Source organism: Haemaphysalis longicornis, unplaced genomic scaffold (genome assembly GCF_048455015.1).
Source record: "Haemaphysalis longicornis isolate Haplotype H1 unplaced genomic scaffold, Haemaphysalis longicornis Haplotype H1 scaffold_81, whole genome shotgun sequence".
Classification (NCBI taxonomy): domain Eukaryota; kingdom Metazoa; phylum Arthropoda; class Arachnida; order Ixodida; family Ixodidae; genus Haemaphysalis; species Haemaphysalis longicornis.
This window is the reverse complement of record NW_027526449.1, coordinates 1,177,045-1,192,331: the sequence shown is the minus strand read 5'-3', so window position 1 is coordinate 1,192,331 and position 15,287 is coordinate 1,177,045. Positions and strand designations below refer to the sequence as shown.

General features: G+C 44.0%; 1 protein-coding gene across 1 annotated transcript; it reads right to left on the bottom strand.

The window, feature by feature from the left end:
• Positions 1 to 3,278: 3,278 nt before the first annotated feature.
• Positions 3,279 to 13,962, bottom strand: LOC144150933 (uncharacterized). Its single transcript, XM_077682226.1, has 6 exons — positions 13,808 to 13,962; positions 12,798 to 12,869; positions 9,803 to 9,970; positions 6,399 to 6,500; positions 5,536 to 5,673; positions 3,279 to 3,569 (listed from the first exon to the last, which is right to left on the bottom strand). The coding sequence occupies exons 1-6, from the start codon at positions 13,857 to 13,859 to the stop codon at positions 3,466 to 3,468; spliced, it is 636 nt and encodes a 211-aa protein (XP_077538352.1). The 5' UTR covers positions 13,860 to 13,962; the 3' UTR covers positions 3,279 to 3,465.
• Positions 13,963 to 15,287: the final 1,325 nt, after the last annotated feature.

The window sequence follows — 15,287 nt, the reverse complement described above, 5'->3', positions numbered from 1 at the left end:
TTGTCATTCAAAACAAAAGGCCTGGTTTTATTGTTGTTAGCTCGGACGCAGTTAAACGGTTACAAATTACTGAAACAAGCTTCAGGTGAAGCCGTTCAAGTGGAGTTGAACTTAGGCGTACGGCAGCCGTTCATGTGATTGGTGCTGCCATGGGTTGGCTCTCCCTCGCTGGCACAATGCGCGTCAAAGTGTAGAGACGAAAAAACAGTATATATTATGGATTCTTTGTAGGTGCTAGAGGACGAATCTGTCAGGTTTCCGCTTACGTCTTTGACGATCTCTCCTGGAAAGGGGTGCTGTTCGTTGGACATTGGTTCTTGCGACATTGGTTTCTGTAGCGCGTTGCCCTTTCCCGATGCTTGCACATACATAGTACAGAGTCATTTTCTTTTATCCGCCCTTGCCACAGACCTGAGCCACAAGTTCGCCCCTCTAATCACCTAGTCATCCCCTTGAATTCCTCCGCCATCCTTACTCTCTGTGTCACCCTCGTTAATCCCTTATTAATCCATCTTATTTTATATGATTCACTTTTATTCATCCTAATTTAGGTTGATACACCAATATTCACCTAATGACACCCTCAGTTTTATTAGTGGTAGATAACCATCCACGCACTAGGCGAAGTCTTAGTCGGTTTCAGGCGCGGTTGGAATTTAGCGTGGCATGCAAAGTGGTATTACCACGCAAACTGCATCCCATACAAGCTGCATTCCAACACAAACCCCATGAAGTTAGGATTATTTTCTGCGCACCGAGCACTTTTTGTACCATTTGTCTGGACGACGGCTTTTTGTGAATCGGTTCTGAACAAACAGAGATACAGTGATACCTCGTTAACTCAAACTCGCATATCTGGAAAAATCGGCTAAGTCAAAATTTTCCTCGGCACCGAACCATTTCTTAGACGTCCCATGTATTTGTTGCCCTTTATTTCGAAGTATTTTTGGGCCAAACTACAGATACTTACAAAAATATATAATGAGAGGGGAGCAAAAAGTTCGCCGCTGCGGCCCGTTTCACACGATTCGTGCAATGTTGCCGCGTGTAAGACCCTGGTTTTTTTTCTCATTTAGGTGCGCCTTCCAAAAAGGTGATCTTTTACTTGAACGTGAAGTCTCAGCCTAGAGGCATATCAACTTTGTCAAGGAACTCTGCCGATGAAAGTCTCTTTTATGTCTTTTTGCTCTTTCAAACCTTTATGAAAAGCAAGATTGGAAGCTGCTGTTGAAGAGCTGGTAAGTAGTAGCGGCTTTTTTGCAAATAACTCGATATTTCATGGTGATTCGGGCAACTTTGCTTATCTCAAAAATCCGCTTATCTCGAAATGTTTCCCGGTTGTTACTACTTAGAGTTAACGAAGTATTACTGTTTAAATATCGCCCTAATAACTCGGGCCGTATTCTAAATGAGAACACCCACAATGACCAGGCATGTTCATCCGCATGTGCACCACGCCCGCAAAGCTACACTCATACCTAAACGCAAAATATACGCATAAAATGCATTTGATGTATGTGTGTCTGTGTGTCTGACCAGAGAGCTTCCCTCTGTAGCATGTAAGCACCAACTACCTGGAAGTATGTTTTGTTTGAGTTCTTCATTGCGATGGTTTTGCTATACCGCAAGAGCAGTAATTCTTTTTAAATTCAGTGCGAATACAAACAGGCCCCGAAAGTACAACGCACGATACACAGCGCTAAATTTCAAATAGTTTTATTCCTGATGGGTGCATATAAAAAGTTGCAGCCTTATCGCACCGTTGGAGCATCGCAACGTAACGTCAACTCTTTATAAGTCAATATAAACGACTCCCATTCGTCACATGTGCTTTACAAAAAAGTAAGCAGATTTAGCGCAGTTACTATTGCGTTTAGTTGTGTTTGTGTAAAATTTTAAACATTTGTTTTCAGAAACGCAACCTTGCTCCTGACCTGCGAAACCTCTCTAAAATTCCAAGAGCATGTGTGTGTACAGGCAACGACGCCAGGCGGAGGCACGCTGGCATTTTTTTGGGGGGTATGATACAGAAACGTTGGAACTCACACGCAGCTGTGGTCGCTTTGAGTTGTAACTGGGGGAAATAACACATCTTTAATGAGCATACGGTAGCAACACGCAACCAAAAAATTTAAACTTCTTCCGCCATGTTTGAATTGGACGCCACTTTCTATTCTTGGGATTTACTGGGATCTCTTCTGGTGATTTACTTACAACACGTACATTGAACCAATTTTGCGCCTTCAAAAAAGAGTGTTAAGGATAATTAATTCCGTAGCTCCCTGCTCTCGTGAAAACCTTTGTTCATTCACAGTCAGATAATGTCGGTGATACTGCTACGTGATTACCGTTCAGTTGTGTTATTGCATCAAATAATACACAACAACTCGCCTTTTCCAGCTACCGTTCCTAAAAATTCTTTCGTAGATAGTCGTTCTGCCTCTCAAGGAAAATATTTAATTCCGCAATTCAACAACGTATACGGCCAGCGACGATTGCGGTATACTGATGTGAAGATATGGAACGAGCTTCCTTGTAGAGTTGTTTTGTTTTTAAATCAACGTGCTTCGAATGTCACGGTCAATTTGAAAGCCTATTTTTTATTTTCCCTGTCCTGAAATAACAACCTTTTACATGGTACAGATCGCTGATCATATTTATGTATTGTTCCGCAAGCGATAATCTTGTATTATCCCTGCATTTTCTTCTCTTGTTTCCTGGCTAGTCAAATATTTGATCAAGTGTTTCTGCATGGTCATGCTTTAACTCTTGATTGTGAATGTTTCTGTTTCAATTGTTGTCATATTTTTTTGTGCTGTGCTGCTCACAGGCTGCCTTTACCTTTACACCTTTTTTGCCTTGAATGGTTGTATGCGAGCCGATACTCCCCTACGTAAATTTCTATATTTTGAATGAATCCCGAACTAGCCGAAGGGTAGGGACCCAGATGTTGTTGTTTGTGTTTTGTACCTGTGGAAGCTTCGCAATAAACAATAAACATCATCCTTCTCTGGGGCCGCTCCCTCTATAGGGGGTGGCACTCAAACAAATTGAGTGCCGTGACTGCAGGAAAAATCTAATGAAGGGCTTATTCTTTGACTTGAAATGTCAGCCTAATGGGCACACTTGAATAGGAAAACACGGCGGCCAGAAATTAACGTTGTTGTGGACACGGGGGTGCTATATTTCGCACATCTCCTTGCTCCTCTACTCCTCTCGACAATCATATGAACGGTGTCACCGTGCACTCCAAAGAAGCAGGCAAGTACACTCCCACGCATTCTTCGAAGCATTTCTTTATTGTTCAAAAAAACAATATTGCAATTTTGATCCCCATTTTCCTAACCAAGACCAAGTAGTGGCTAACGATGTCTTTGCAAAGAAATACTGTCAGTTTTAGAACATCGACAACAGGCTCCTCTTATTATAACAAACAACTTTCTGTGCGGCCGATGACCATTCCCCTCAGTAGCACCGGCCGGTGTAGCAAGGGCGACGGTGGTACGCACACCTCGTGCATCGTCTGTAGTATCCACCGTACGAATCTCTGCCGTAGCCGTATCCACCACCTGCATTAACAATTTGGCAGCCCGAATCCCACTTCTTTCGGAAACTTGAACGACTGTACAAATTCTGGTCAACAGAGATAAGTGCACGCGCTAGAGTACCAGGAAAGGTAAGCGGAGAAAGTCAAAACCTAAAGGTGAAAAAGTAAAAATCTTCCAAACCCGTCATCAGCGCCGACAAAAGTTAAATTCTGCTTAAGAAAGTACTACCTTTTAACATGAAGTACGGAAGCATCACCCGTATCGTTATAACGAGTACAGTTAGTTCTGCACTTAGGAACCACTTAAAAACCACCAGAAAATCACGGCGGACAATCGTGCATCGAGCTTTGCAGTTGCATGGCATAAATGTTTTTTCTACACGAGACAGTATCCTAAACCATGTTGGTTGCTTCTTGTCTCTAGTCCCTTAACAAGGCGTCTTAAAATGCGAGATACTTTCTTTTAAGTATTGTCAATATGTAACTCGCATTTCTCATACTTGCCCGTGTGTGCGTGATATTTCTAATTAATTATTTTTACCCACGCAACACTTCACTTCAAATTACGTCGGTATTATACCAAAACAATCTCAGCAGTGCGATACCCAACGTCCTCATTTCTTTATTCAGGTTGAAGTCTCCATGATTGCATAATTTTTTGGTCAATAAAGCTATTTATTTTCGTGTTTGATTGCTATAGGCGGAAGAAAATATTCACGGTATGAATGCCGGTAGGTCTTCTGGATCCGGCGCTTAAAACAGCATACCACTTCAATCGCATTAATACCTTGTAGGGAACACATAAGCAAACGTTTGAACCTTTAACCTCTACTAGAAATCATTAAAGTTGAACGTCTAGTGCCCTACCGCTGAGCACACGTCTCAGGGGTCTGTCGGTGCCCCCTTCGTTGCACCGGTCTCTCGTTTTCGCTCTATTTCCCATTGTCGATGTGCATGGTAGAAGACTAGGCTATAGCCTATTTGACATACCAGCTTTCCTTTTACTTCTTTCCTTCCTAACTGTTTTACATCGAGTAAGGCGAAACTTCGGAATACTTGAGTCCCTGCAATGAACTGTGCCGTTATATACCAACGAGGAAAAATTTACAAACTGTTCTACGTGACAACCAGCCCATATTTTACGGCCGATATAAGTGCACAAACTAGCGCTTGTAAAATCATTAGTTACATGAATTAATGCACTCCCTACATCATGCCAAAGAATAAGACAGGGATGAGAAAAAGGCTATGACCTCATCCATGAGTCGTGCGCCTGTGCATAATTGAATGAGCATGCATCTTTTTTTTAGTAGGAATAATGCCACTGATGACTGCAAGAAAACGTTGTATAAGCTACGTACATCGCTTTGAAGATTTCTCTACATTGAAGTGCTATATTAGAAACAACACAAACTATGGCCCACCTAAACGCACTTTTGTGTGCAGTTTTGGTTTCCGAAAGGGAACGACGAGAAGTAACGGGCTTAGGACTGAAGGGAGGTTTTAGTGCATTTGTGCCATGTATGCCATGTACAGTTATTTTTCAGTACAATTTGAGCAAGTAAAACGTTTATTTGGACCGGCTACTTTGCAAGCGACAAAGTTATATTCTTGTGAAACATTTTTATTTGCAAGCATTGATTCAACAAAATAAATATTACTAGAATGTTCACAACGTGTATATTTGAATGAAATATTTATTCATGAAGTCGATAATTCTGAACACATGCATGCTTCGAAATCCACCCTCGTATGTTTATACACCCCGAAGAGAAATTCATGTATTTGTTAATTGTATATTGTGGAGATTTTTCCTCCTCCTGGTTTCGTTCCGTGTCTGAGCTTAACACTCTAGTTTCTGTGCATAATTGCATGGTACTATTGTAACTGCGACCCCTGTTGTATTTCTACGTTGGAACACTGGAGGCTTTAACAATGTGTGGTATTAGAGCTTGCTTGTAGCTTAGGTATTTGTTATAACCACTTACCATATCCATCATACAAACGGGAGCCCAGACTCCCCCTGCCGCCGCGGAGGCCCAAGCGTCCCAGTCTACCAAGTAGGGAACCGACTAGCAGGCCACCCAGTGCGCCTCCCACGATGGCGCCAGCCAACCGGCGACGTGCTGCGTAAAAGCAGCAAAATATAGCGACATTTTCAGTTTTCGCAGCTTCCGATAACTCGCGAAGAGATGATATGATGGTGGTAGTAGGCTCATTGCATCGGATGACTCGTTCGCCCGCGCCCGCCATTTAGGGAACATGTTAAAGGCTTCATGCGTTACAAAAAAACGACTCCCGCGAAAGCAACCTAGGCGCCTCGTTCTTTCCGGTGGCATCAAGATAGAGCGTCATGCCAGCCAGCCAGGTCCACGCATCGTACGTAGAAAGCAGTGTTTTGTCAAGATTCCACTCACTCGGGGTAGCTTGCACACCACACTCCCAATCAAGTGTTAAGTGGTAATCATCACGGCAAGATTGCAGGAAAGGCAGCGGCGTGTTGGTCGCGATCCAGGGAGTGGTCACCAGTGCAGGATGAATATTTTCTTCAGAAGAAATGGCTGGCGATTTTTTCGGCACTTGTACAGCTGTAGTCCTAGGAGGCTTAACGGTGAAGCGCTTTTAAAGCATGGCCTATTGCTTATCTTACTAAACATGACAGCTGTTGTCGTAACGTAATATTAGATACATGATGAGGATGCTGTCTTCTCCGCAGAAGCAAAAGTTTTACTTGAGACATAAGATGGTCATTGCACTACTTTGGCTATCATAATTATCCCTCTGACTACTATGTTATAGAGCTATATAGCCTAGATATTTGTGGAAAAATACCACTGCTGAAACTGCTCACCTCTTCGGCGTTCTCCAACATCTGTGTAGCGGGAGCCTCCTCCGCCTCCTACAAGTCCAGTGAGAGATCCTAGCGCGGTACCCAGATATCCACTACCAAGTCCTATAGCAAGTAGAAGAGGTAAGAATGGATCAAATGTTTGAAACAATTGCGGTAGTTGGCCATGTTGTCGTTCGTTGTATACCCATGTCTTTACACCTTATACGAACCGTTAGAATTCTGCTACCACATAGTAGCAATACCTTTGGGACCAACAGCATTGGCAATATTACTGAGCTCCTTCAACTGCCCCACCTACACTGAAAACCTTTATTCTCCACGGGTTACTGTAAGTGTGGCAAGCAATCCTCTTCGTAGCACCACTATCATCACCGGATCATGTGGAGTTGCTGCTGTGATTACTACTGGCTTAAATGAGTGAAACAATTGCGAATAATTCGTACAGGATGATATATGGCATTACACGGCCCCACTAAGTTTGTACTTTTGCATGAAAAAACCGACAAGTTTTCTTTAGTTCGTCCAACTAAAAAGATTCGGCTTCAGTTCCGGGTGAACTTGTGGCGGCTTTATTATTTGTCGTTTTATTTCCTGTACTAGGAAATATATCAAATCAGTTTTTAACCGCTTCCTTTGGGTTTAATCAATTTCGCAAGTTAAATTGTTAAAAAGTCCACACGGAAACAAAGTTCTTGAGTTTGTCACCACAAGTCAGCTTTAAAGGGACCCTGCAACACCTTCGGTAAACGCTTTCTCTCTTTCCTTCGCGTCTCGAAGCACTGTGAAAGCAATAGTTGTCGCCAGCACGGAGCGGCACTGCGTTATTTGCTCGTCGCACCAGCTACGCCTTCCGTTTCTGCTTTGTTTTTGTGGCTTTATTTTTAAAGATGCTATTGAAAAGCGTTTATTGCTGCTACCATGAAGGCCTCCATGCTGCTACTAAAGGAAAACCAGCCAACCGCCAATGCATGGCCTCAGTGACGTAATTCGGGCCATCGAACAACGTAAATACTGGGAAAGAGAGAAATATCTTTTGAACGGGTTTCCAAGTTATCTGATGAACATAGAGCAGTAATGTTTGGCTGAGGTACTTCGCGACTTCCTAATCAGAGTACCGGGCGTGTTGAGTGACTAGGTTATGCAAGCATTTAGGGTTTCAAAAAAAGTTGAAATAGGTGTTGCAGGGTCTCTTTAAGAAGACGCATCCTAATAATAACTACGATCATGGTATAATACACCGCCTTGCTTACGATGACCTTTACGCCCACCCATATGGAATGCTTCATGCATCCCTCCCGCACTTAAAATCAATCCCAAAAACTCACGCGCATACAGGTGCCCAAGACACACACACACACACACACACACACCAGGGATGTCACGGCATCTGCGAAAACCATAATTTTTCAGTGAGCTCCGATTGACGTAAGTGCAATACATGAAGGATGCACTCGGCACTGGGACAAACATTCTGACAATGCAAGGCATTTCCAAACGACATGATGTGCGAAGCCTTTGATACAAGGCAACGGGAAAAAAATGTACGCAAACCGGGTTTGAATTCTGTGAGGAAATCGGGCATGCCAAATGCATGCCCGATTGCTCAAGTTTTCAGTATTAGGACATGTAACCAAGCCTTTGTTTCCGGGGTGATAAAACGATGTTACAATTTGTGGTTGCAGATTTTGTTTTATGCGAGAAGCTATTCGGGACAGCAATTCACTGGTCAAACAGATAAAGCACAAAATATACATCATCCTGACCGTAAGGTTGCCCCATAGGGCCTGTAGGATTTGGATTCGTCTTTAATGCAGTGCGGTATAGATAAATTCTGACTCGTGAACTTGTGTTATTGTACTCGCAGGATTTGTCTTATTGAACTTTTTGCCCCACTTTATTCGCAACAAAAATGAGAATGCAGCCAAGATACGAAAAACATTGCTATCTTCTCAACACAGAAACATTTCTTTCTCTTGCCTTATTCTGTTAGAACTATTAGGAGACAACCCCCAGAGAAGCATTGAAATGGTTTATATATTATAGCAGTTGCGCAATGCTATACCCTGATACACGGTGTAAGATATACTTTTAGGTGTGGACACAGCAGCCCAAAAATCTGTCAAATAGAGTTTGTGGCGCCATGGCGCCGCGCGTGGACCTTTGATTGAAAGGACATCTGGTCGCAGAATTCTTACCTAAGCTTCGAAGCGACCGAGGCTTCAAGTGACTTGAACAACGACTCTCCGAAGCCAGGTGGTTCGCAGGCACCAGCGGCATGCGTGTAAAACAACATTGTTTGAGCTCACTGTCTGACCTCACACAACGCGATCTTAACGCGTAATTTATTTTATTGTTTAAACAGCTGCGATATTTTGGGCGTCCTAAGTTCATTAAGACGCACGCGCAGCTCCTCAGAACATTGGACACCGGCAGTGAGTTTGACAACATCGATTCATCTCCGCTGATTCGTGCTTGGACTTACCCCAGTTGTGCAACGTCATTTACGACGAGGAATTTTCAGTGTATTCGCCGCTAGTTTAATCCATTTCACGAACTGCCCACTTTCCTTGTATGCCGGGGCGTTGTTCGGGCAGCGGACGCTTTCTGTTGCCGCTGCTTGTACGGAGTAGCTTGGGGGGCTGTAGCCAACGGTAAATTCGACGGCACTGCATCGTTTGCGAGCGCGCACCTCTAGTACATCGCCTCAAAGCACCAGAAAGAACCCTTTCGCGCTACCGTACTCCCAAAAAAATGCTTACCGCAAGCAGCATCATTTTCTGCTGGGGATTGCTGCAGAGTAGGCACTCATTCGTTTAGGATCGCAGGTAACGTTATTACTGTCAGGTTTTCTTGCCATCCGTTGCAGTACGTACTCGATAAAACATTTGCACCCCATTTTTTCTTTGCGCAAGCATAAAAAGCGCAGCATAAAATCTCATTTGTGTGAGCGCTCAACGACTACCACGGCACACATTCCCTTCGGTTTAGTGTTGTATACCTTCTTTTGATTGTTACCGACTCAAAACGCATGCTTAGAACATGGTGAAACACTGGGGCGAGCGCAAAGGCTTTCGCACGGCTTTCTTCAAATTATCGTCTGCACCCCCGGCCGGCGGAACCAGCCAAGCTGCGGTGAGCAGAAATCAAGCCGACGACCGGGTACGGAAGCTGCCGAGAAGGCCCGACAAGGAGCCGAAGGGACCCGAACACCTTCGAGTGGGCGGCGCTCAAGCAGCTTCTTTTCTCTGCCGCTGAAGGGCGCTGCAATCAACGGTCTCAGCGGCGCCAGTTTGGCGACTTTATCAAAACGAAGAGCACACGTTCATTTTGTAAGCTGTGTTCTCACCTAATAATATATCTTACACCGTGCCCTGATATAACAGAAACCAATAAATTTCACAAACCGCCGTAGCCTCCTCCGTATAAGCCACTTGGAAAATATCCGCCAATTTCAGTGCTGTACGGCAAACCACCGCTATATCCGAGACCTCCTCCAAGAAGTGGGCTTCCTCTGAGAAGCAACCCGGTTCCGCCGATGCCGGCTCCACTTCCGTCCCCAAGTAAGCCGTATCCTAGAAAGTATAAGAATTGGTGAGGTATAACGACACTACCAGAATACCCAGGGGATAAAATTACATAAAATAAAAACAAGGAAAAGAGGCGTCAGTGCACCGTGCCTTATTTTGCGACGCAATAGGCAAAAAATTGCTTTGAAGAAAGTACGGGTTGCCTTTCTGATGACGGCTTATATATACAGCGAATTAGATTGGGAAATGAGGGGTTCATTGAATAAATACAGAAACAAGGGTAGACAGTAAGCAAAGCCAAGGAAAGGAAACGGGAAAATGTGGTAGCCACTTATCCTTCTTGAAACGATGTATTTTTGAAAGAAAGAACGTGTAGAACAATGCCCGCCACTTGGGATCTGAACCCACGTGTGTTCTGGAAATCGTGGGGTCGGATCCCACCCGACCGGCACTTTCTCTCCACTTTTTTCTGTCTTTGAGAGATGTCTCTTCGGGCGTGTGATGGCGAAGAAGTTGCTTGCAATCAGCTTATTTGAAAATACTGCTTTTTAATGCAGGCAAGGGTGCCGCCACGTGGTATTTTACGTATTTCACGGGATTTCCTTACATTCACAAAAAACGTTGTTGGCAATTACTACGTCGCTGAAAGTACGCCGTTAGATATCACTCGTATGCAACCTAGAAGTGGTATATTGGCACTTTAAGTAATTATTACAACTATTTAAATAAATCATATTATCGAAGAAATTACTGGCCGTTGCTCCATTGTACTAGAAACATTATGCTCAAGGTGTTCATCGAGTGACGCTATTTCTCTTTCAAATATTGGTTCATGATAGTTGGGACACCTTGTATATTCCTTTTTTTCTATTATCAATAAGCTTCACTTGTTCACTCGCCCTTCAAACGTACTCCACCTCCTTCTGTTTTGTGGTTGTACCCTGCAGTTGCAAAATCGTTCTCCGGTCTATTTGGTTTAACGCTACTAAACGCTGTTATCACGAACTAAAGCAAAACTATTCACACAGTGTTTTTAAAAGTTGGTCTTTAGTTGAGATTGTGCGGCCTGCTTTATAGCTATACCTGGTTAACTAGAACTCGGATATCTCGAAATATCGGGCAAGTCGAAACTTTTTTTCGAGTTGCATTTACCTAGCATAGGCGCCTTGTATTTGCCCCCTAACTTAGAAACTTTTTTTTCGGGGGACCAGGGATTTCAAGAAATGCTGGCAGAGCAAACGTCAGGCATAGTCCGCTAGAGACAGCCGATGAGGTCTTTGTTTGAACGCTTAGCTCCCACTACGCGCCAAATGTGGTTGTGAACGGCAATATATGCTGTACGAGGTCAATGTTTCAGTTGCAGGAATGCTGTCTGACGCCTACATCATTGAGAGTGGTGTGGACGATGAAGCTGATGATGCAAACGAAGGGTGCCACGAGAAGTACCTACAACGGCAGAAACAACATAGCTTCTGCGCCTGTTTCGCAACATGGTAGAATGTAGCGACGGCGACCAACAAATGATGCGATGCATTGAGCAGCTCGAGAACACTTTTTGGGACTAGATGAGAACGAGCAACAGACGAGCATCAGCCAGTTCTTTCTTCCGCAATGGTAAAAATGTATTTTTTCTGCGAAGTTTCGCCATAATAATAATTTGCCTTTTCTACAATCGCTTTTGCCTGAGTTAGGAAAGCTCCCCTCTGCGTGGAGCTTTTGCTACCAGCATTAGGTAGTTTTTCAGTGACCTGGCCACACATTTCGGCGTTTCGCATAACTCGAAACTCCGCTCATCTCGAAAGTGTCAGCGGATTTTACGACTCCGCTTTAATGAGGGATTACTGCATATCTTCTGTATGATTAGATTGTCCGTTTTGCTTAGTTTAAAGGGAACGCACAGAAAGCTAACGGCGATACTGAAGGACCGAGAGGTGGCGAAGCAGCCGTTAACCCCTCACCTAGTAGAGTAGTTAGCCTGCACTGAAAGCGCACGAAGAGACGGCCCAGTCGACCCTGAGCGATCAGTGCAGCAAAGCCGCTGTGCAGGCAAAGCCTGCGAGCTGAACACTCTTGCTTGGGCCCTGTCCCGTCCCTCGTTGCTGCCATACACGGCACATTGATGATGATTGTCGCAGCATCCCCCTAGGGATTGGCCAATCAAAGATTGGCCGAAGAGGTCATAACGTTCAACGCGTTTGCTGCTACCCAACAAGGAGGAGAGGAAGAAGAAGAGGTTGTCGTTCGTCGCCTGCGAGCTCAAGACTCTTTCTCGGGCCCTGTTCCGTCCCTCGTTGCTGCCATACACGGCGGAATGATGATGAGTGTGGCAAGATTTCCCTAGGGATTGGCCAACCAAAGATTGGCCGAAGAGGTCAAAACGTTCAACGCGTTCGTTGCTACCCAACAAAGAGAAAACGAAGAAGAAGAGGTTGTCGTTCCTCGCCTTCTAGCTGAAGACACGTAGTCGACGGCCAAGGTGGCTAAAATGTCACACATCGAATTCTACAACTTACCTACGGAGATTCTCATCGTCCCAAACAAGCCCTACGTAATCACCACAAACATCGACGTCAACGGAGTGGTGTTAAGCTTGACGTGTCGAGTCTTTATATGATGTGTGGGCGAATTTTTCACGGTTTTACCGATAAGCATTTTAATTTCGCCCCTCTCATCATCATTAACTTCGTGAAGATGGCGGGATTTTTTTCTCCGCCCTATGCTAATAATTTGTGGCCTCAATTAACGCGAAAATAGACATGTTACTCTAACAACATTATATTTTGTGGAAATCAAAAGCAGCCTTCAAAATTCTGCTACGATTTATATTTTTTCTGCTTTGGTGTGACAACACTTTGTTCTCTGTATACTTTACCTGAATCCAAGGAGTAGCCTCCGCTTCCATACCCTCCTACTCCGTCCACGTAGTCATCGTAATATCCGTAACCTTTTCTCGAAAATGGGAGACAAAAAGGATACAGTTAGGCCCCTTGTTTGTGAGGATTTCTATTATCTTTGTCCGGGAAAGCTGCCGATGGAACCAGCCGTACTCTTTTTCCAGAAGAGGGCACTTGTGCATTCCGCCAGCTCGAGCTTTATTTGGCTTCAGTGACAGCTTAGAATCATTTCGGGAGTATTTATACTCGAGGTTGCTAAAACGAAACATTAGGTTACATTGGATTGTTTGTTTTATTTCTCGAAGAGAGATGTTGGGGGAACAATCGTCAGGGCTTCAAATTTTTTTGTGCTCTGGACGTATGATACAGTTCCGTTAGCTCAGAAAAATTCTGGTGAAACCCTTCAAAATGATAAAAAAAATGCTTCGATAGGTTTAGCAACATCGCAACTACATACATCTTTGAAAAACTATAAGTTATTCCTTCACACAAGTTATCTTTTTACCAGACCAATACAAGACGAGTTTGATGATTGGGTGAATATTCTTTATGACTGATGGTCCGGTGAGGCCGCAGCTATTCTTCGTGGTAACATAATATACTACGAATGATACCAGTGCATTACCATTAAGGGTAGTTCGCACGGATACCCGTAAATGCAAAGGAAGCCCACCAATTTTATAACCGCTCTATGCTTTTTGGTACTGGTGTACAATATGTGGCAATAGTTGTCACACACACATCAAAACTAATATATACGCACACTTATCGCCCATATACCCTTGATATGTGAAGCACTGCTACAGTGTTCCTTTATACGGCATAGGTTTTTGCACCTAGTTATATCATGCCTAAGAAACGTTTAATTGGTGTGCATACCACTTTTAGGTAAGGTTTTGCATTCTTAAACAATGCGTTTTTTAAACACATTTTTTACGCAAAATAAATATTCTGAGATTTGCGCACATACTCACGTAGACACACTTACCGTATACGTGTCCAGTTAATGCCACTAAAAGTAGACAGCCGAGCTTCGTCATTTTTCCGACTCACTTCCTTTCGTGAGACTAAACCACCCACCAAGCGTCCCCAAACTCGCGTCAAAAGAGGTTTATATAACAATGACTGCGTCAATCTTGTCGTGTGTGGTAACCGGGCGGTAGAATTTTGTGCTGGACAATCTGATCTCGAAGTGTCCCAAGGTCTTTTTGACAGTGCGTGTTTTTTGAGGATCTTAAAACAATGTTCGATGTAAGTACCGAATTTAAAAAAAAATTGTTCAAGCTAGCTAGGCGAAAGGCATGAAATCCATTCTTTGTATTACATCATTCGCCATGTACTTCGAACTCTTAAAGTTGCATAGGTTGCCCTAATCACACCACATGCAAGGGGGTTTTAAATAGAGCTAAAAACTGTTTGCAAGAAAAAAATACACTAGAACCCAGGTCTTAGGTTCCTCAGTGCTGCGCTTTCCCTGCCGCTATGTTGTTTTTCTCTTGTCGCAGAGTAGCGCACATGGAGTCCCATGTATTGAAATCCTCACTGTTACGTCGTCGCTCATAGTACGTTCCCGGATCATTCGTCGCAGTCTGACATCCCGAACCCGCCCGGGGAACATGCGTGGACCACCATTTTGACGTTTCACGAGCCTTGGCCAGGCTTCGATAGGGGACAGACTGCATAATGCCGCACGCGGGTGTGATTCGTCACCACTAAATGGCCCTATGTTACTCTATGCTATCACCATCATCACTGAGCTTACAACGGCAGTTCCACTTCGAAATGACGGAAATAGGTGTTTGCGATAAAAACACCACCGGAAGAATAGCATGCGCTCTCGTCATCATCTTGCACTTCAAGATTTGAGGATACCATTGAACTTGCCACCGCGAACCTCGTCGTGCCTTGATGGCGTCGCAAAAACGGGAGGCGCTTTCCGTTCAGGAAAAGCTTGACGTACTAAACACAGTAGACAAGCAGGCAGCGCGGAAGAGAGTCGACATCCCTAGGGATCTTGCATTGCCTCGCGTGATGTTTTTCAGCGATCGCAAATAGCGGCAATCCTGCATTTTCGAGTTTTTTAAGGTTCGAAAGCCAAAGTTGCAGACATACATGGTCGCAAGGGAAAGCTACACTGTTTTCGTTCATTTTCTAAGGTAGGTCTCCTCACTGCCGCGTTTTCCTTGTAGTTACGTTTTGTTTTCCCGGTTCGGTGAAAAACGTATGATCGGGGCTCCGCTGTACTTCCAAGCACAAAAAAACCTTCTCACTTTGTGCAGTTTGCAGTTGTATTCCCGGACATTGCAGTTAAGCTTTGTTTGAGATATCAGAAGAAGGCGACCATTTGACACCGTTAGCAAGCAGCGTACTATCTGGAGTAACTCCTCTCCGAGTGTAATGCAAATATCCACTGAGATACATAAACTTGTTCCTTCCATGTTTTCGACAACGTATATTAAAACTGCTGC

What these genes read in the sequence shown, in the direction of transcription:
- LOC144150933 (XM_077682226.1), bottom strand. Translation starts at nt 13,859, where the DNA reads ATGACGAAGCTCGGCTGTCTACTTTTAGTGGCATTAACTGGACACGTA. An exon ending in ATTAACTGGACACGTATACG is followed by an intron (nt 12,870 to 13,807) that starts GTAAGTGTGTCT and finishes TTTCGAGAAAAG; the next exon opens with GTTACGGATATTACGATGAC. An exon ending in ATACGGAGGAGGCTACGGCG is followed by an intron (nt 6,501 to 9,802) that starts GTTTGTGAAATT and finishes TACTTGCTATAG; the next exon opens with GACTTGGTAGTGGATATCTG.